At 46.2% G+C, this 20555-nt stretch overlaps 1 protein-coding gene across 6 annotated transcripts in view; it reads left to right on the top strand.

The window, feature by feature from the left end:
* Positions 1–20555, top strand: part of PDE1C (phosphodiesterase 1C) — a 1540979-nt gene that overhangs the window by 1165481 nt on the left and 354943 nt on the right. For all 6 annotated transcript variants that reach the window (XM_073549936.1, XM_073549937.1, XM_073549933.1 and 3 more), the window contains one exon: positions 10746–10846. In XM_073549936.1, coding sequence (XP_073406037.1) covers positions 10746–10846 — 101 coding nt within the window. The remainder of the gene's footprint in view (positions 1–10745; positions 10847–20555) is intronic.

Genomic DNA, 20555 nt, shown 5'->3' with positions numbered 1-20555 from the left:
GCAGAAACGGCTTCTTTCGCATCACTCTCCCATACAGCTTCTCCTTGTGCAAAGTGCGCTGTATTGTTGACCGATGCACAGTGGCACCATCTGCAGCAAGATGATGCTGCAGGTCTTTGGAGGTGGTCTGTGGATTGTCCTGGACTGTTCTCACCATTCTTCTTCTCTGCCTTTCTGATATTTTTCTTGGCCTGCCACTTCTGGGCTTAACAAGAACTGTACCTGTGTTCTTCCATTTCCTTACTATGTTCCTCACAGTGGAAACTGACAGGGTAAATCTGCTATGGTGGCATTATTATGTGAGGCAGTTAGAGGAGCTCTGCTTTAGTACCACACAGCAGGTACAATAGTAGGGACACATACAGCAGCAGGGGCTCAGTATTGGGGTATCAGGTGCAGTAATAGGGACACACACGGCAGCAGCGGCTCAGTATTGGTGTATCAGGTGCAGTAATAGGGACACATACGGCAGCAGCAGCTCAGTATTGGGGTATCAAGTGCAGTAATAGGGACACATACGGCAGCAGCGGCTCAGCATTGGGGTATCAGGTGCAGTAATAGGGACACATACGGCAGCAGCGGCTCAGCATTGGGGTATTAGGTGCAGTAATAGGGACACATACGGCAGCAGTGGCTCAGGATTGGGGTATCGGTTGCAGTAATAGGGACACATACGGCAGCAGCAGCTCAGTATTGGGGTATTAGGTGCAGTAATAGGGACACATACGGCAGCAGTGGCTCAGTATTGGGGTATCAGGTGCAGTAATAGGGACACATACAGGAGCAGTGGCTCAGTATTGGGTGTCAGGTGCAGTAATAGGTGCACATACGGGAGCAGCAGCTCAGTATTGGGGTATCGGGTGCAGTAATAGGGACACATACGGCAGCAGCAGCTCAGTATTGGGGTATTAGGTGCAGTAATAGGGACACATACGGCAGCAGCGGCTCAGTATTGGGGTATCAGGTGCAGTAGTAGGGACACATACAGCAGCAGCGGCTCAGTTTTGCGGTATCAGGTGCAGTAATAGGGACACATACGGCAGCAGCGGCTCAGCATTGGGGTATCAGGTGCAGTAATAGGGGCACATACGGGAGCAGCGGCTCAGTATTGGGGTATCAGGTGCAGTAATAGGGACACATATGGCAGCAGCGGCTCAGCATTGGGGTATCAGGTGCAGTAATAGGGACACATATGGCAGCAGAGGCTCAGTATTGGGGCATCAGGTGCAGTAATAGGAACACATACGGCAGCAGCGGCTCAGCATTGGGGTATCAGGTGCAGTAATAGGGACCCATGCAGCAGCAGCGGCTCAGTATTGGGGTATCAGGTGCAGTAATAGGGACACATATTGCAACAGCGGCTTAGCATTGGGGTATCAGGTGCAGTAATAGGGACACATATGGCAGCAGAGGCTGAGCATTGGGGTATCAGGTGCAGTAATAGGAACACATACGGCAGCAGCGGCTCAGTATTGGGGTATCAGTTGCAGTAATAGGGACACATACGGCTGCAGTGGCTCAGTATTGGGGTATCAGTTGCAGTAATAGGGACACATACGGCTGCAGTGGCTCAGTATTGGGGTATCAGGTGCAGTAATAGAGACACATTCGGCAGCAGCGGCTCAGTATTGGGGTATCAGGTGCAGTAATAGGGACACATAAGGCAGCAGCGGCTCAGCATTGGGGTATCAGGTGCAGTAATAGGGGCACATATGGCAGCAGCAGCTCAGCATTGGGGTATCAGGTGCAGTAATAGGGACACATACGGCAGCAGCGGCTCAGCATTGGGGTATCAGGTGCAGTAATAGGGGCACATATGGCAGCAGTGGCTCAGCATTGGTGTATCAGGTGGAGTAATAGGGACACATGCAGCAGCAGCGGCTCAGTATTGGGGTATCAGGTGCAGTAATAGGGACACATATGACAGCAGCGGCTCAGTATTGGGGTATCAGGTGCAGTAATAGGGACAGATATGTCAGCAGCTCAGCATTGGGGTATCAGGTGCAGTAATAGGGACACATACGGCAGCAGCGGCTCAGCATTGGGGTATCAGGTGCAGTAATAGGGACACATATGGCAGCAGCGGCTCAGCATTGGGGTATCAGGTGCAATAATAGGGACACATACGGCAGCAGCGGCTCAGCATTGGGGTATCAGGTGCAGTAATAGGGACACATACGGCAACAACGGCTCAGCATTGGGGTATCAGGTGCAGTAATAGGGGCACATACGGTAGCAGCGGCTCAGTATTGGGATATCAGGTGCAGTAATAGGGACACATACGGCAGCAGCAGCTCAGTATTGGGGTATCAGGTACAATAGTAGGGACACATACGGTAGCAGGGGCTCAGTATTGGGTGAGTACTTTGTGCACGTTGGAGATAGATGGGTTCTAGGCTTTAAATGTGAGAAGTCAGATGTGTCTTTGTTGTAATCTCTGCAGATGAGTCCTGGCTGGAGAAGTCGTCATGTCGGTCTGAGTAAGGTGCAAAAGTGAATGAGTATCAGAAAGAATGTCTCCTGTAAGTTATCATCTGTAACTGTATAGTAAACTCTTGTATATTCTTCAGGACTGGCATCTACCACTATGAGGTCACCATATGGCGGTAATATCAGTATTGTTTTTTGTATAGAGATTTGTTTCAGTTACAGCGCGGTCATCTGCTGAGCTTCCCCTATGCTCATGACTACTTTTGAGTGTGTCAACCTGAGTTGTAATCAGGGTTACCGGTTAGGGGCCCACTCAGATTTTTCGCCCCGCCCAAGCTGAACCCCTAGCTATGCCTCTGCTTGCAGCACACAGTGCCACAGCGTGACAACAGACTTTTCATTTAAAACTGGACAACCCCTTTAATATGCTATTCAAAAGACTTTGATTCACGATATCTTGATATGCTGTGTCAGCATTCCTTTACTATGTATGCTCTACGGCAGTGTTCCCCAACTCCAGTCCTCAAGAGCCACCAACAGGTCATGTTTTCAGGATTTCCCTTAAAACTGCACAGGTGAGATCTGCTCACCTGCGCAGGCAATAATTCCACCACCTGGGTGATACTAAGGAAATCCTTAAAACCTGACCTGTTGGTGGCTCTTGAGGACAGGAATTGGGGAACACTGCTCTACAGTATAGGCATGTTATATGAAATGTGATTTTGTGCTTGTTATTTTTGCTTTTGTGATATTAATCCAAAACTCGGTATCAGACATATTTATGTGATTTTGCACAGACCAGTTAATCTGCCATAAAAATACCAGATATGTGAGCAGCCCCATTAACTATTTTGGAAAAAGTTCTATCCATGAACAAACAGATACTACTCATATGTGAAAAGGCAGACTGCATGGCTAGGTGATTGGTTTTATACACCTGAGGCAATTGAATTGTATATGACAATATTTCATTGATTGGAAGCATTTTTGAGATTACCAACATCCTTTAACTCCTTCACGACCTTTGTTGTAAATATATGTCAAAGATCATGTCCCTGCCCTTGATGCGGGTTCGCACACTGATCCCACATCTTTCTTTGCACAGCATGATTGATTTAAACAGTCATCATGTGCCTTTATCAGCAGCGGAGAGAAATGTGCTGTGCTCACGAATGTAAACCAGTTAAATTCTGCTGTCAATCACTGACAGCGGGATTTAACACTTGCCATTTGGAAGCGCGTCATTCATCCTGCCCATCGACAGCCCTGTCATGTGATGGTTGTGTGCTGATAGGTTGTCATGACAGCCAGGGGTCTGCTGATTACCCCTTGCCTGTATTAAAAATCCTCCTGTGAATGCTGGCCCGAGGCCGTAGTTCATAGGCGAGTGTGATCTTTGGTATACATAGCAGAGCTGAAGCCCTGCTATGTATAGCCCAAGGGATCAGATTATCGCAGCTTCATGTCTTCCCAAAGGACATTCAATACAGGAAAAAGTAAGAAAAAAAGTTTTAAAAAATGTGGAAAAAATAAAAAACCTGCAAAAGTTCAAATCACCTCTCTTTTGCCCAATCTATATATACAGTATATATATCTATTATATAAAGCTCAAGTGTGTGTATGTGTGTATGTCCGGGATAGGTATCCGCAATGTCGCAGCTACAGCCACAAAATTTGGCACAGTCACACGTCTGGACCCTGAGAGTGTCCTAAGCTATGTTGTGAGGCAACATTTTAACCCCGCGCGTTCCAATTCACCAAACAATTTTGCCCCTATCTACATACTGGGGAAAAAGTGTGTGCGTATCAAGCCCCGCCCTCATTATGATGTCACAATGGTTGCCATGGCGACGCTGATGTCATCATAGGTTGCAAGCCCCGCCGCTCATTATGATGTCATAATGGCTGACTATGGGATGGAGGATGTGTGATGGGTAGTGTTGAGCATTCCGATACCGCAAGTATCGGGTATCGGCCGATACTTGCTGTATCGGAATTCCGATACCGACTTCCGATATTTTTTCAATATCGGAATTCGGCATCGGAATCGGAAGTTCAAAGTTGATTGACAGACTGACGTCATCATGATGCGCGGTGTGTGCGCATCATGATGCGCCGTCATTTCGGGCCTTCCGGGGGTCTCTGCCGGCCTGCCGGGGGGCTGTGTGGACTGCCCGGGGTCTGTACCGGCCTGCCGGGGGGCTGTGCCGGCCTGCCGGTGGTCTGTGCACCCTGTGGGGGTCTGTACCGGCCTGCCGGGGGGCTGTGCCGGCCTGCCGGTGGTCTGTGCACCCTGTGGGGGTCTGTACCGGCCTGCCGGGGGGCTGTGCCGGCCTGCCGGGGGGCTGTGCTGATGTCCGGGGGTCTGTGCAAGCATCGTTCCCACGCAGCAATGGCATAAAGTGAGACTAGGGACTTTTTTTTTTTAAGTGGCGGAGGAATACAGTGCGGAAGGATACCTACCTTCCGTCATTGGATTCCTGCAGCCCGTAGAGAACGGCAGCATCATCTGATGCTGCAGTTCTCTACCCAAGATCGTCGTGGGACACACTCGTGGACTGCTTCGGATCGTGGGTGAGTATTTTTGTGGTTTGTTATGTTAATATTTATTCCGGAAAAGACAATGGCTTCTGGGAACAATGTGACAAGTATTGGTAAGTATGTTACTCTATGTTATATGTACTGTATGTCTATGTATGTATTGTATGAATGTATTGTATGTAGTATGTATGTAGTATGTATGTGGTATGCATGTAGTATATATGTGGTATGTATGTAGCATGTAGTATGTATGTAGCATGCATGTAGTATATATGTAGTATGTAGCATGTAGTATGTATGTAGCATGCATGTAGTATATATGTAGTATGTAGCATGTAGTATGTATGTAGCATGCATGTAGTATATATGTGTTATGTATGTAGCATGTAGCATGCATGTAGCATGCTTGTAGTATGTATGTAGTATATATGTGGTATGTATGTAGCATGTAGTATGTATGTAGCATGCATGTAGTATATATGTAGTATGTATGTTGCATGTAGTATTTATGTAGTATGAATGTAGCATGTATGTAGTATGTAGTATGAATGTAGCATGTATGTAGTATGCATGTTGTATGTATGTAGCATGTAATTTTTTTTTTTTTTTTACATTTAACACATTAGCCGGATGATGGGACTACTACTGTCCCATCATTGGCTAATGTGTCAATCACTGTCATGGTAGCAGGCATCGCCCGATGGGACTTGTAGTCCCATCGGACGATGCCTGCACAGACCCCCGGAGCCTGCACAGACCACCGGCAGGCCGGCACAGCCCCCCGGCAGGCCGGCACAGCCCCCCGGCAGGCCGGCACAGCCCCCCGGAGCCTGCACAGCCCCCCGGCAGGCCGGCACAGCCCCCCGGCAGGCCGGCACAGCCCCCCGGAGCCTGCACAGACCACCGGCAGGCCGGCACAGCCCCCCGGAGCCTGCACAGACCCCCTGGCAGGCCGGCACAGACCACCGGAGCCTGCACAGACCCCCTGGCAGGCCGGCACAGCCCCCCGAAAGGCCCGTACAGACCCCAGAGAGGCTGTACAAGGGCAGGAAAGGGTTTTTCTTATTCCGATACCGGAAGTCCCATAGACTTGAATGGGACTTCCGGTATCGGAATCGGCGATACCGATACTTTTTTTAAAGATCGGCCGATACCATCCGATACGATACTTTGAAGTATCGGACGGTATCGCTCAACTCTAGTGATGGGTATATGGGCACTGGACTATGGGATGGAGGATATGTATGACGGGTATATGGGCACGGGACTATGGGATGGAGTATGTGTGATGGGTATATGGGCACTGGACTATGGGATGGAGGATATGTATGTCGGGTATATGGGCACGGGACTATGGGATGGCATATATGTATGATGGGTATATGGGCACGGGACTATGGGATGGAGGATATGTATGATGGGTATATGGGCATGGGACTATGAGATGAAGGATGTGTGATGGGCTGATGGGTATATTGGCACTTGACTATGGGATGGCGAATATGTATGATGGGTGTATGGGCATGGGACTATGGGATGGAGAATATGTATGATGGGTATATGGGCATGGGACTATGGGATGGAGGATATGTGATGGGTATATGGGCACTCGATTATGGGATGGAGGATATGTATGATGGGTATATGGGCACGGGCCTATGGGATGGTGGATATGCATGATGGGTATATGGGCACGGGACTATGGGATGGAGGATATGTTGGGTATATGGGCACGGGACTATGGGATGGTGGATATGCATGATGGGTATATGGGCACGGGACTATGGGATGGAGGATAAATATAATTTGTTGTAACTAACCACAGTTAGTTACTATGCCGGGGCAGCGCCGGGCTCTTCAGCTAGTATATATATGTATATATTTATATGTATATAAAGCTGAGTGTATGTATGTGTGTGCATGTGTATGTATCAAGCCATGCCCACTTCACATAGCCCCACCCAATCTGCGTAGCCACACTTACTACACACGGAAAGCCCCATCCACACGGCCCACGCTGTTAGTACAGAATGCTCCTTGCAGCCTTTCTGGGATTGATGCTGTGTTTGAATCGATCCCTGCCGCCTGTGATCTGCAATCAAGCATCAGATGACATTGGTTGAATTCCTCACTGCAAGAGGGGATTGTAGCAGGCAGATGTAGTCTGTGTGTAGGTGCAGGCAGCCCAGCACTGATTTCCTCCCTACCTGAGCAGCAAGTTGAGTATGTCCCCCTCACTAAAACTGGCAGAAGAGTTAATGAGTATTTGGTCAGTATTTTACCTCAATATTTATTCAGTATTTTACCTCAGTATTTGGTCAGTGTTTTACCTCAGTGTTTAGTCTGTATTTTACCTCAGTATTTGGTGAGCATTTTACCTCAGTATTTGGTCAGTGGTTTACCTCAGTGTGTGGTTGTCACGATGACCCGTCCTGTGTGACGCGACCCGCAGGCCGGTAACTAAAACAACAAGACGTGGCACGTGATACTGTCCTGTGTGACACGACCTGCAGGCCAGTAACTAAAACAACAAGACAAGGGTAAGGGAAACAGATGCAACGGTGGGCCCTGCGATAGGAAAAGGGGACGTGGAGACCTCCTGCACTCCCTTGAGTCAGTGTCCCTAACGCTCATAACGTTCCCTATGCCGGTTCCACACCGGGCGCTGATCAGGAACCTGTCGCCCTAGCACACCCTACACCTATCCCTTGCTAGGGAGCTGGGTGGCGCAGGCACTGGCCCCACCGATGTACTAATACACACTAAGCAAAAACACAAACAGGGAAACACCACTTAGCTTTACTCTGTTGCACTTGCTCCTGGCAACAGAGTCCACCACCAGAATGCAGCTCTCCTCCTGAATCGCTGCCACCAAGCTCTGTCAGGGCTACAAGGAAATCCCCTATGACTCCTTTCACACCAGGGCTATGACAGTGCTGCAAGGAACGCTTTCCAGCTCCTTCCTCCACCAAGGATGGTTGAAATGATCACTATCACCAACACTGATTGCAACACCTGTGACTCTTTTATAGCAGAGCCAGAGAAATCACACCTGCATTATAATTATGTGCACTTAACTAAAGAAACCAGAGTGCAATGACGCTCACCACCACCGGGGGCAAACTTAAAACAAAAGACACCACAGTGCAATAATCCTAATGGCCACCAGGGGCAAAAACCAAACTTAAGCACGACTTAAGAAAAAAAAGGTTACCTGTGCTTTTCATCAGTCCTGATCCAGCATGGATCATGACAGTGGTCAGTATTTTACCTCAGTGCTTGGTCTGTATTTTACCTCTGTATTTAGTCAGTATTTTACCAAGGTGTTTTATTATTTTACCTCATTGTTTGATCAGTATTTTATCTCAGTGTTTGATCAGTATTTTACTTCAGTATTTGGTCAGCATTTTATCTCAGTATTTGGTCAGTAGTTTACCTCAATGTTTTAGTATTTTACCTCATTGTTTGATCAGTATTTTATCTCAGTGTTTGATCGGTATTTTACTTCAGTATTTGATCAGTATTTTACCTCAATATTTGGTCATTATTTTACCTCAGTATTTGGTCAGTATTTTACCTCAGTTTTTGGTTGGTATTTTACCTCAGTATTTAATCAGTATTTTACCTCAGTGTTAGTATTTCACCTCAGTATTTGGTCAGTATTATATCAGTATATTACCTCAGTATTTTTCTTTTTTATTGCAATTAGTGCAATTTCTCTCGGAATCAATTGTTTTTATGTGCAATATAATCATTATAATTTGTTATAACTAACCACAGTTAGTTACTATGTCCGGGCAACGCCGGGCTCTTCAGCTAATTAAAAATAAAACACACATTTGGTATCACTGTGATAGTAAAAAGTTCAATCTATCAAAATATAAAGTAAATGAATCCTAAAGTTTAACTGCAATAATGGGCAATCCAAACATCATGTTTACCCCAAAATTATATCAATAAATATGTCAACTCAGAGCGCAAAAAATAAGCAATCACCAAGCCATAGATCCCGAAAACTGAAAACATTATGGGTCTCGGAAAATGACGGCATAAGCAAAATTTCACCAAAAGTATACTTGTTTGGTATCAGCTTACTTATACTGATCTGAATATTGTCAGTTCAGTGTTACTATAAAATTGGGAAAATAAACTATTGGGGAATTACAGTTTTTTTGCAATTTCTAAGCACCTGGAATTTTGTAATTCAAAATTACTACCGATCCCACAAAGAACAAGCTCTCATATTGCTATGGGGACAGAAAAATAAAATAGTTATGAGTCCTAGAATAAGAGGAGGAAAGAATGAAAGCACAAATCGGAATATCACAAGGTCATGAAGGATATCACTTTTAAGGTAACCATAAAGTGTAATAAATGGTACCACGAAATTGTATATCAAATATAAAATATTATCCTTTATTATAATATTAAAACAAAGTACAAAAGAAAGGTGCTAGTCACAATAAAGAGGGACTACCATGCCATGGGAAATCCCTCTACAGCGATCCAACTAGTGTCATTGACCACAAACACCCACAAAATATCAATGCAAAATGACATGACAATATATGAAACTTGCTGGAAGCAAGCACCACAATATCCCTTTATAATGTAAACATTCACCATGGGCATATATTAATTACAATTAAACAGGCTGGTGTGCAACTATCTCTCTATGAACTAGCCTAGCAGCGCAATACATTGAAAGTAGTATGGAGGTGTGTGGCAAACAATATCTAATACATACCAGTGTGTCAGCTGGTGGAGATCTCCAGATGTCCCTCTGCCCTGACGCGCCTTTCGCTCAGCGTCTCGGGAGGCTACCGTATCGCGAGACCGCTACATCATCAAAGGTCATTGTCGCAAGGCATCACTGGGAACGGGACTTGCCGGGAGCAACGCTGAGGCCTGGGGACGCCGGAGGATGAGAATAACACAATTTTTTCGTTTTTTTAAATTATTTTGAACTTTATATCTTTTTACTACTGATGCCGCATAGGCGGCCTCAATAGTAAAAAGTTGGTCACACTAGTCAAACACTGTTTGACAAGTGTGACCAACCTGTCAATCAGTTTTCCAAGTGATGCTACAGATCGCTTGGAAAACACTAGTATTCTGCAAGCTAATTATGCATGCGGATTTCTCGTGTATTTTCCGTGGCAGGGAGTTGCGGAATTGCCGCGGAAATTTCCGCGGGAATTTCGGACGTGTGCACGCAGCCTAACAGTTCAAGTGAAAATTCATGCCCACTGTGTTTAAAGATGCAGTGGGCCTGTGGGTTTTTTGGTGCATTTTTTCTCCAGAGACTTCTATTGGGAGTCTGAAATTTGCCTAAAACTGCAATTGTATTTTTAATTGAGGATTCACAATGGTTCTGTACTAAAAAAAACAGTGTGTCAAGTATTCACCAAAGATGCATTAGAAATTACTATAGCAATGCAATAAATAGAGCTCAGAACATGTGGAAAAAAGGCAGCATCTCCACAAATGGGAGCATTGCTTGCAAATTATCTAAGCCAGCAGCACCCATGGAGCTTTCTATCCCAACCTTTTCTGATACTCAGACCAGCTCAAAGTTATATCCTGCATTTTTGTTTGGTCAGAACAATAGTAAAAATGAATTTAGTATTTTTTATATATAATTACCAGTATATTATATATTGAATGTGTATGTGCAACATTTTAATTTTCCAGTGTATATTGGATATCTGTATATATATTGATAACTATCATTTGTATTTCATCATTAATTTCAGCTTCTTATTGCATTTTAGCACTGGCTTACAGAACTGGAAATATTTGCCATGATTTTTGCTGCTGCGGTCCATGACTATGAGCACACTGGCACTACAAACAACTTCCACATCCAAACAAGGTACAGCCAAAAAAAGAAACATTGGTTTTCATCTTCTCCTCTACATTTCTCCTCTTTTATTCCAATCTATATTATCTGTATGCCAATAACAAGTATGTAGATATTTTATGTTCTCATCCATAATTCTATTTTAAGAAATAATGTGAAGTTACTTTAGCTGAAAAACATTGATTTTTCCTCCAGACTGTTCAGAATCTTACTACTATACAGTAGACTAGACGGTTTGTTTCACACAACTCTACTTGTTCTCCTTTCTCAAATTACAAACTGGCATAGTTACATTGGTATGTTTGTGGATTTTTTTTTACCTTCCGACATACCCTCTTGTGTCATACAGCCATGGCCTAAAGTACTGGCATCAATGAAATTGTTCCAGAAAATTAAGTATTTCTCCCAGAAAATTATTACAATTATACGTGTTTTGTTATACACATGTTTATTTCCTTTGTGTGTATAGGAGCAGCACACAAAAACAGAGAGAAAAAGACAAATTGGACCTAATTTCACACAAAACCCCCAAAATGGGCTGGACAAAATTGTTGGCACTCTCATCTTAATATTTGGTTGCACACCCTTTGGAATCAATAATTGCAATCAATTGCTTCCTATAACCATCAACAAGCTTACTACACCTCTCATATTTGAAGGGTGCCTTCTCCCAACAGTCCCAACAGCAATTTTAAGATCTCTCTACAGGTGTTCAAAAAGAGTTAGATCTGGACTCATTGCTGCCTATTTCAGAACTCTTCAGCTCTTTGTTTCCATCCGTTTCTGAGTGTTTCTTGAAGTATGCTTGGAGTCATTGTCCTGTTGGAAGATCCATGACCTAGGACACTAGGAACTACATTGTGATCAAATCCTTTCGAAATCTTCATATTTCATGATGCCTTGAACAGTCTAGGCACCCGTAAAATATCTTTGAACTTTCACCATATTTGACCGTAGGTACTATGTTCTTTTCTTTTAGGCCTAATTCCATTTTTGGTAAAAAGTAGAATAATGTGTTTTACCAAGATGATCTATTTTGGTTTCATCTGTCCACAAGATGCTTTCTCAGAAGGATTTTGACTTTCTCAGCTACATTTTGGCAAATGGCAGCCTAGCTTATGTATGTTTCTGTGTCAGCAGTAAGGTCCTGCTGGTTCTCCTGCAATAGCGTTTCATTTCATTCAAGTGTTGATGGATAGTTTGTGCTGACACTGATGTTGTTAGCGGAGATGTGCATGTACGAGGTGTACGGAACGGAGCCACGTGTGTACGCGGTGTGCGGAGCTGAGATGTGCCTGTATTTTGGCATGGGGGCCCCATTTAAAAGTTCACATCGGGGCCCACAACTTTATAGTTACGCCACTGCATATGGGGCTGTGCTGTATACCAATGGGGGCTGTGCTGTATACCAATGGGGGCTGTGCTGTATACCAATGGGGGCTGTGCTGTATACCAATGGGGGCTGTGCTGTATACCAATGGGGGGCTGTGCTGTATGCCATGGACCTGTGCTGTATACCATGTGGGGCTGTGCTGTATACCAATGTGGTGCTGTGCTGTGCACCATGTGGGGCTGTGCTATATACCATGGTGCTGTGCTATATACCATGGGGGGCTGTGCTGTATACCATGGTGCTGTATACCATGTGGTGCTGTGCTGTATACCATGTGGTATGGTATACAGCACAGCATGTTTTTTAACAGGGAAAAATGCAAAGTACTACATCTGGGCAATAAAAATGAAAAAAGCATATACAGAATGGGAGGAATAGGGCTAAACAACAGCACATGTGAAAAAGACTTGGGTATACTAATAGATCACAGACTGAATATGACTCAACAGTGTGATGCAGCAGCAAAAAAGGCAAATGCAATTCTAGGATGTATTAACAGAAGCATACAGTCTAGATCACGTGAAGTCATTATTGCCCTCTACTCCTTTGGTCAGATCTCACCTGGAATATTGTGTCCAGTTTTGGGCACCACATTTTAAAAAAGACATCAACAAACTGGAGCAAGTTCAGAAAAGCGCTCAGAATGGTGACCGGTCTGCAAACCCTGTCTTATGAGGAAAGGTTGCAGGATCTTGGAATGTTTAGCTTGCAGAAGAGAACGCTGAGAGGATACTTAATAGCTGTCTACAAATATCTCAAGGGCTGTCACATTGTAGAAGGAACATCTTTAATCTCATTTGCACTAGGAAAGACTAGAGGCAATGGGATGAAACTGAATGGGAGAAGACACAGATTAGATATTAGAAAAAACTTTATGACAGTTAGAGTGATCAATGAGTGGAACAGGCTGCCACGAGAGGTGGTGAGTTCTCATTCAATAGAAGTCTTCAAACAGAGGCTGGACAGACATCTGTTTGGGATGATTAGTGAATCCTGCTTTGAGCAGGGGTTGGACCAGATGGCCCAGGAGGTCCCTTCTAACTCTACGATTCAATGATTCTATGATATACCATGTGGGGCTGTGCTGTATACCATGTGGGGCTGTGCTGTATACCATTGGCCTGTGCTGTATACCATGGGCCTGTGCTGTATACCAATGGGGGCTGTGCTGTATACCATGGCCCTGTGCTGTATACCATGTGGGGCTGTGCTGTATGCCAATGGGAGTATGTGCTGTATACCAATGTGGTGCTTTGCTGTATACCATGTGGGGCTGTGCTACATACCATAGTGCTGTGCTACATACCATGTGGGGCTGTGCTGTATGCCATGGTGCTGTATACCATGTGGGGCTGTGCTGTATACCATGGTGCTGTATACCATGTGGTGCTGTGCAGCATACCATGTGGGGCTGTGCTATTTACCATGTGATGCTGTGCTGTATACCATGTGGGGCTGTGCTGTATACCATGGGCCTGTGCTTTATACCATGTGGGGTTGTGCTGTATACAACTGTTCTGTGATGTGTACCAATGTGGGGCTGTTATGAATGAGTCACCAGAGGAGGAAAAAACAAAAATGCAAGCTAAGTCCAGAAAACCGGAGAGGTTGGTAGCTAGCGGATAGCAGACCCCTGATCCTATTCACCACAACTAACAGTAGTCATGGGGGGCTCCTATGGTGCCCTAGACCCCTCGTCACAGCCGGAGAGCTAAATAACCCTAAAGAAAGAAAGGCGAAATCTAAACTGCCCCAGAGCAGACCCCAAAGCAGTAGACAGCCCCCAACATGTATTGTCGGTGAAAAACAGATGAAAACACAAACACAGACAGAAAGACAGGCTGAGCAAATGATGGGGCCCAACTAACTAAATAGGAAAGGGCAGAAAAGATGCTGGCTGCAATCACGCAAAAAACCCTGCCAAAAATAATGTCCAACACGTCTGATAGAAAAGGCCCTGAAGTCACTAGACTTCAAAATCACTATATCAGCCCTCAGGTATATTCTGAAGACAAGCTTAAAGAGATCAACTGATCAGAGACAAAAATGGAGTTCAGCCCGTCCCAACCAGGGCAGGCTGAACACAAACACTAAGTAAACAGACAAAATCTCATGGAAAAATAGCAGAGCAAAAACTTAGCTTTTAGTAGACAGGAACTATACTGGATGCCAGAGCTCAGAGCAGAAAGGATCACCAGCAACCCTGCAGGGCGTCGGCTGCCTTATATCCACTCAGAAATTCCAGATGTCCAATCACCCTCCACCTGTTCAGATGACAGGTTCTTCCCATCCAGATCAATTTCACTACTTCCTTTCACCAGCAGAGGGAGTTCATCAGACATCAGAGGTGAAGGAGAAAATGAACTCATAACATGGGGCTGTGCTGTATACCAATGGGGGGCTGTGCTGTGTGTTATATACTTTGTGGCTGTACTATATACTATGTGGCTGTGTTATATACCATGGGGGGCACATTATACATTATATTCCATGGGGGAGGCTGTGTTATAAAATATGGGGGCTACATTATATTCTATGGGGAGGTGGGCTGTATTATATTCTATTCGGGGCTACATTATATTCTATGGGGGGCTGTATTATCTTTGTTATATTCTATGGGGGGTTACATTGTATTCTGTGGGGTGGCTACATTATGCTCTAAGGGGTGGCTGCATTATATTCTATGGGGGTTACATTATATTGTATTGCGGGGCAGCATTATACTCTGTGGGGTGGCTGCATTATGCTCTATGGGGTGGCTGCATTATACTATATGTGGGCTGCATTATACTGTATCGAGGACTATTGGGAATACATTATACTATATGAAGAACTATGGGGTGCATTATGCTGTGGGAAGTGAATTGTACTACATGGATGACTGGTGGTGTATTATACTAAATAGAGCACTATGAGGAGTGTATTATACTATATGGAGAACTGAGCAGTTTATTTTAATATATGGAGGAGTGTATTATATTATATGGAGGACTGAGTGTATTTTGATATATGGAGGGCTATGAGGAGTGTATTATACTATATGGTGGACTATGGGGAGTGTATTATACTATATGGAGGACTGAGGAGTGTATTATACTATATGGAGGACTATGGGGCACCTTATATTATATGGAGGAATATGGGGTGTAAACTGTAAATGTGCTGCTGATAACATGATACTGTGTGGGGACAGATTGATCCATTAGTGATTGTTCTGTCCCCATCATTCTTTCTCAGACGGTGGAAAGAGGCCGGGAAACAAGTGTTGAATGACATCAATATTGTCGATCACACTCATTTAGCGTCCTGAACTCAGCGCATGTAAATACAATCGAAATGCTCCTGTGCAATATGTTAGCATTTGGGACCCAATTTTAACCTTTGCCTAGGGCCCCACTTTGCCTAAAACCGGCCCTGCTCATACACATGACATGATGCAGCATCACAGATCAGAATCTCTGCCAGTGCCTCCTATATAAGATACACACACACCACACTCTTATATGGCCTAATATGTCATATGAGGCCTGTATACCGACCGTACAGACCGCACTATCATCCTCCTGTATACCGTACATAGGCAGAGAGTACAGTCTGTACAGTATCTAAGAGGGCGACAGTCTGTATGTCTTATAGGGGGCCTAATAGGAGGCCGACAGTCTGTATGTCTTATAGGGGGCCTAATAGGAGGCCGACAGTCTGTATGTCTTATAGGAGGCCTAATAGGAGGTCGACAGTCTGTATGTCTAATAGGAGGCCTAATAGGAGGCTGACAGTCTGTATGTCTTATAGGAGGACGACAGTCGGTATGTCTCACAGGAGGCCTAATAGGAGGCCGACAGTCTGTATGTCTCATAAGGGGCCTAATAGGAGGCCGACAGTCTGTATGTCTCATAGGAGGCCTAATAGGAGGCCAACAGTCTGTATGTCTTATAGGAGGCCAACAGTCTGTATGTCTTATAGGGGGCCTAATAGTAGGCCGACAGTCTGTATGTCTCATAGGAGGCCTAATAGGAGGCCGACAGTCTGTATGCCTTAAAGGAGGCCTAATAGGAGGCCGACAGTCTGCATGTCTCATAGGAGGCCTAATAGGAGGCCGACAGTCTGTATGTCTCACAGGAGGCCTAATAGGAGGCCAACAGTCTGTATATCTCATAAGGGGCATAATAGGAGGCCGAAAGTCTGTATGTCTCATAGGAGGCCTAATAGGAGGCCAACAGTCTGTATGTCTTATAGGAGGCCGACAGTCTGTATGTCTCAAGGAGGCCAAAAAGAAGGACGACAGTCTGTATATCTCATAAGGGAACTAATAGGAGGCCGACAGTCTGTATGTCTCATAGGAGGCCTAATAGGAGGCCAACATCTGTATGTCTTATAGGAGGCCAACAGCCTGTATGTCTCACAGGAGGCCTAATAGGAGGCTGACAGTCTGTATGTCTTTAAGGGGGCCTAATAGGAGGCCAACAGTCTGCATGTCTCATAGGAGGCTTAATAGGAGGCCGACAGTCTGTATGTCTTATAGGGGGCCTAATAGTAGGCCGACAGTCTGTATGTCTTATAGGAGGCCGACAGTCTGTATGTCTTATAGGGGGCCTAATAGTAGGCCGACAGTCTGTATGTCTTATAGGAGGATGACAGTCTGTATGTCTCATAGGAGGCCGACCGTCTGTATGTCTTATAGGAGGCTTAATAGGAGGCCGACCATACGAGGCCAATATGCCGTACATACCGCAATATCGACATCCTATATACTGTACATACCATACTTTCAGCCTCTTATAGAAAATATCTGTTATAGGAGACCGAGAGTGAGGTCAGTATGTGCTATAGGATGCCAAGAGTACAGTCTGTACGATATATTTGAGGCTGAGAGTGCGGTCTGTATGATATATAGGAGGCTGAGAGTGCGGTCTGTATGATATATAGGAGGCTGAGAGTGTGGTCTGTATGAAATATGGGAGGCTGAGAGTGCGGCCTGTACGATATATAGGAGGCTGAGAGTGCGGTCTGTACGATATAAAGGAGGCTGAGAGTGCAGTCTGTACGATATATAGGAGGCTGAGAATGTGGTCTGTACGATATATAGGAGGATGAGAGTGCGGTCTGTATGATATATAGGAGGCTGAGAGTGCGGTCTGTACGTTATATAGGAGGCTGAGAGTGTGGTCTGTATGATATATAGGAGGCTGAGAGTGCGGTCTGTATGTGATATAGGATGCCAAGAGAACAGTCTGTACGATATATAGGAGGCTGAAAGTGCAGTCTGTGCGATATATAGGAGGCTAAGAGTGCGATCTGTACGATATATAGGAGACTGAGAGTGCGGTCTGTAGGATATATAGGAGGCTGAGAGTGCGGTCTGTACGATATATAGGAGGCTGAGAGTGCGGTCTGTTCGATATATAAAAGGCTGAGAGTGCGGTCTGTATGATATATAGGAAGCTGAGAGTGCAGTCTGTACGATATATAGGAAGCTGAGAGTGCGGTCTGTACGATATAAAGGAGGCTGAGAGTGCTGTCTGTGTAGGGTCGGTGGGCCTAGCTGGGGGGTGGTCCCTCTTCTTACCGCGCAGAGATAAAAACAGAGACAAGATGGAGGAAGATTCTGGGTGCAACAGGTCCAAGTTTATTTCACTCGCCGTCCGTCTGACGGCCTCAGAGCACACCGCACTTTCTTTACCTCACGGCCCTCCGTTTCCAGGGCCGCTTCTCACACACCGTACTCTATACTGGGGACGTGTATGCGTACACCGTCCCCTCTTCACTCGTCGACGCTCCTGACAGGTCCGTCACTGTGGCCGCCTTAGACCCGTAAACCAACAGCGCTTCCACTGATCAGTCGTCGTGTCAAATACGGTGTCTCACACCCAGTGCCTCATGCCTTCTGCGGTTCTTCCTGTCAGGATCACCCCCCCTGACGTTCTCTCTCCTCAGTCCCCCTGGTTTAGATTCTCCTCACAGCACACAGACTGTCGCAGTCCTCCTGTCACTGGAGCTCTCCCTGGGAACTGTGCAAACCTTTCCTTCTTCACTCTGACTAGTCCGTCCGTCCGTCAGGTCACCTTCCCTACACTCTCCCTTCCTTTGTCCATTGTCGTCCTCGACAATCGTCATCCCTGCCTTCGTCGTTCTGAAGCTACACCTACATTCTGTTGTCAGACCAGCTGTTGAGCCAAACCCACTATCTGCGGGGGCCGAACCATACTGGGAGCACTATGCTCTGAGCAGCCTACTGCTACTCACCAGCGCGCACGCCACATGACAACGTCTTTCAAATTGGGCTAGGTACACCCATATTCTCTCTATGGCGTGTACCTTCCTCTACTCTCCCCTACTGTCACCTTCCACTATTTGGTACACCATGATGGAGGCTCATACCTTCCAGATCATTACCAGCGCCAGCCTTCCTCCTTCAGGGGTGTCCGTGGTGTTGGGGACCTGACCTAGGACGGCTGTCTCTCTCACGTCTTCCAACTCATTTACCCTTCTTTCAATTACATGTCATAGTCGGCGTCCCGGTCTCCCAGACCTCCTCACTCTTAGATCCCTACCGGATCTCACACTTTCCTTTGGTCCCGTAGACCTTCCCTTACCCTTGCATTTTACTTTGGCATCTTATACATTAAACAACTTTATAATAGCACAAGTACCCATTTTTATATTTTTTTTTCGTTTTCTTTTGCTTATTTTAAAACCAACATATAACAACATAACATTGCAGATCCCCTTTCGTCCTCCCCCCTTCCTTGGACCTGGACACTCCTCCGCTTTTCCGTATCCCCGTTCTGTCAGGCAAACATATTTACGTATACTTTCCATACAAGGAACATAGGAAGAAGAAAGAAAGAGAGAAAAAATAGTTGCATCAAATAAATAACAACAAAACATTTTTTTTTTTTCTAAACGCAACTGTCCTTATAACCTGCACAACGCTGCTACGAACTCCTGACAGTCCAATCCGCCTTCTAGCGGTCAGTAGTGAGGGACCCCACAGCCGTGGAGTTCTGGGAATACTGAGGGTGTCCATTCAAGTACTCTTTACGGGCGTTTGCTTCCTTCGGGCTCCGCTAGCACTGCCACCGCATAATACCCGCGGGGGCAGTACTCCTTATAGTAGGACACTAAGTCCCCTTCATGTAGAGCCCAACCATGGCGAATTGAGGACACATTAATATAAACCTTCTGGCCTGTTTCGTCACGGATAAACCCGTATCCCCGGTCCAGATTGATATAGACCAGCCGTTCCCGTGATCTCTTCACCACCATGCCAGCCTCCCCCTTTTCATGCAGCTGTTTCCAAATCGTTTGCTCCCGAGCCTTCTTCCCCTTAATAACCTCCGCAACCCAAACGGAGGGTGTCGCGCCAGTCCCAGAGTCCGGTGGGCGGGACTTTGCCGAAAAAGCGCATGGGGCAGAGGCGGCCGATGAAATCTGCGGCCCAGCAGCCGCTGGGACCAGGTGGCAAATGGGGACAGCCTGGTCCTTGAGGGCTGAAGTCACAGGGCCTGCTAAGTCGGCCGCAGCCGGCTCCAGCGCCGGCATAACTGCGGCCTCAGGACAGGCCGCATCCACTACTTCCAACGGAGCCGGAGTAACGGCCGGTTCCAACGATGCAGCTGCTATCAGCAGGGGGAACGTAGCAGCGTCTTTTGTAGACAGTCTCCGCACCGGCGACACCAGACGTGGCGCCACCGGGCATGATGAATCAGGAACGGTAACGGAGGCCCTGCTCAGCTCAGCGTAAATAGTAAGGGCCTCCTCGGCCAGACTTTCGGATACACAGGGGGCCGCGTTCTGCGGCTGAGTAGCGGGGACTTCTTGCGGAGCCGCTGGCAGAGCCGGGGGAACTCTCACCTTCCCAGACGTCGCGGTCTCTGTCACATGTTCCCAATTTGTAATCCACAGGTCAGTAACTGGTAGTCCACAGGTGGTTATAATCCAAAATAGAGCAGCCCAAGTTTTTCTCAGTCCTTCAGACGCAGGCCTGCCGCTGAAGATAGCGTATTTGCGGCGGCGATCCTGCTGACTACGCCAAATGTAGGGTCGGTGGGCCTAGCTGGGGGGTGATCCCTCTTCTTACCGCGCAGAGATAAAAACAGAGACAAGATGGAGGAAGATTCTGGGTGCAACAGATCCAAGTTTATTTCACTCGCCGTCCGTCTGACGGCCTCAGAGCACACCGCACTTTCTTTACCTCACGGCCCTCCGTTTCTAGGGCCGCTTCTCACACACCGTACTCTATACTGGGGACGTGTATGCGTACACCGTCCCCTCTTCACTCGTCGACGCTCCTGACAGGTCCGTCACTGTGGCCGCCTTAGGCCCGTA

Source organism: Dendrobates tinctorius, unplaced genomic scaffold, assembly GCF_039654945.1.
Source record: "Dendrobates tinctorius isolate UK_male_01 unplaced genomic scaffold, ASM3965494v1 ptg000162l, whole genome shotgun sequence".
In the NCBI taxonomy this organism is placed as follows: domain Eukaryota; kingdom Metazoa; phylum Chordata; class Amphibia; order Anura; family Dendrobatidae; genus Dendrobates; species Dendrobates tinctorius.
This window is presented reverse-complemented; position numbering and strand designations above follow the sequence as displayed.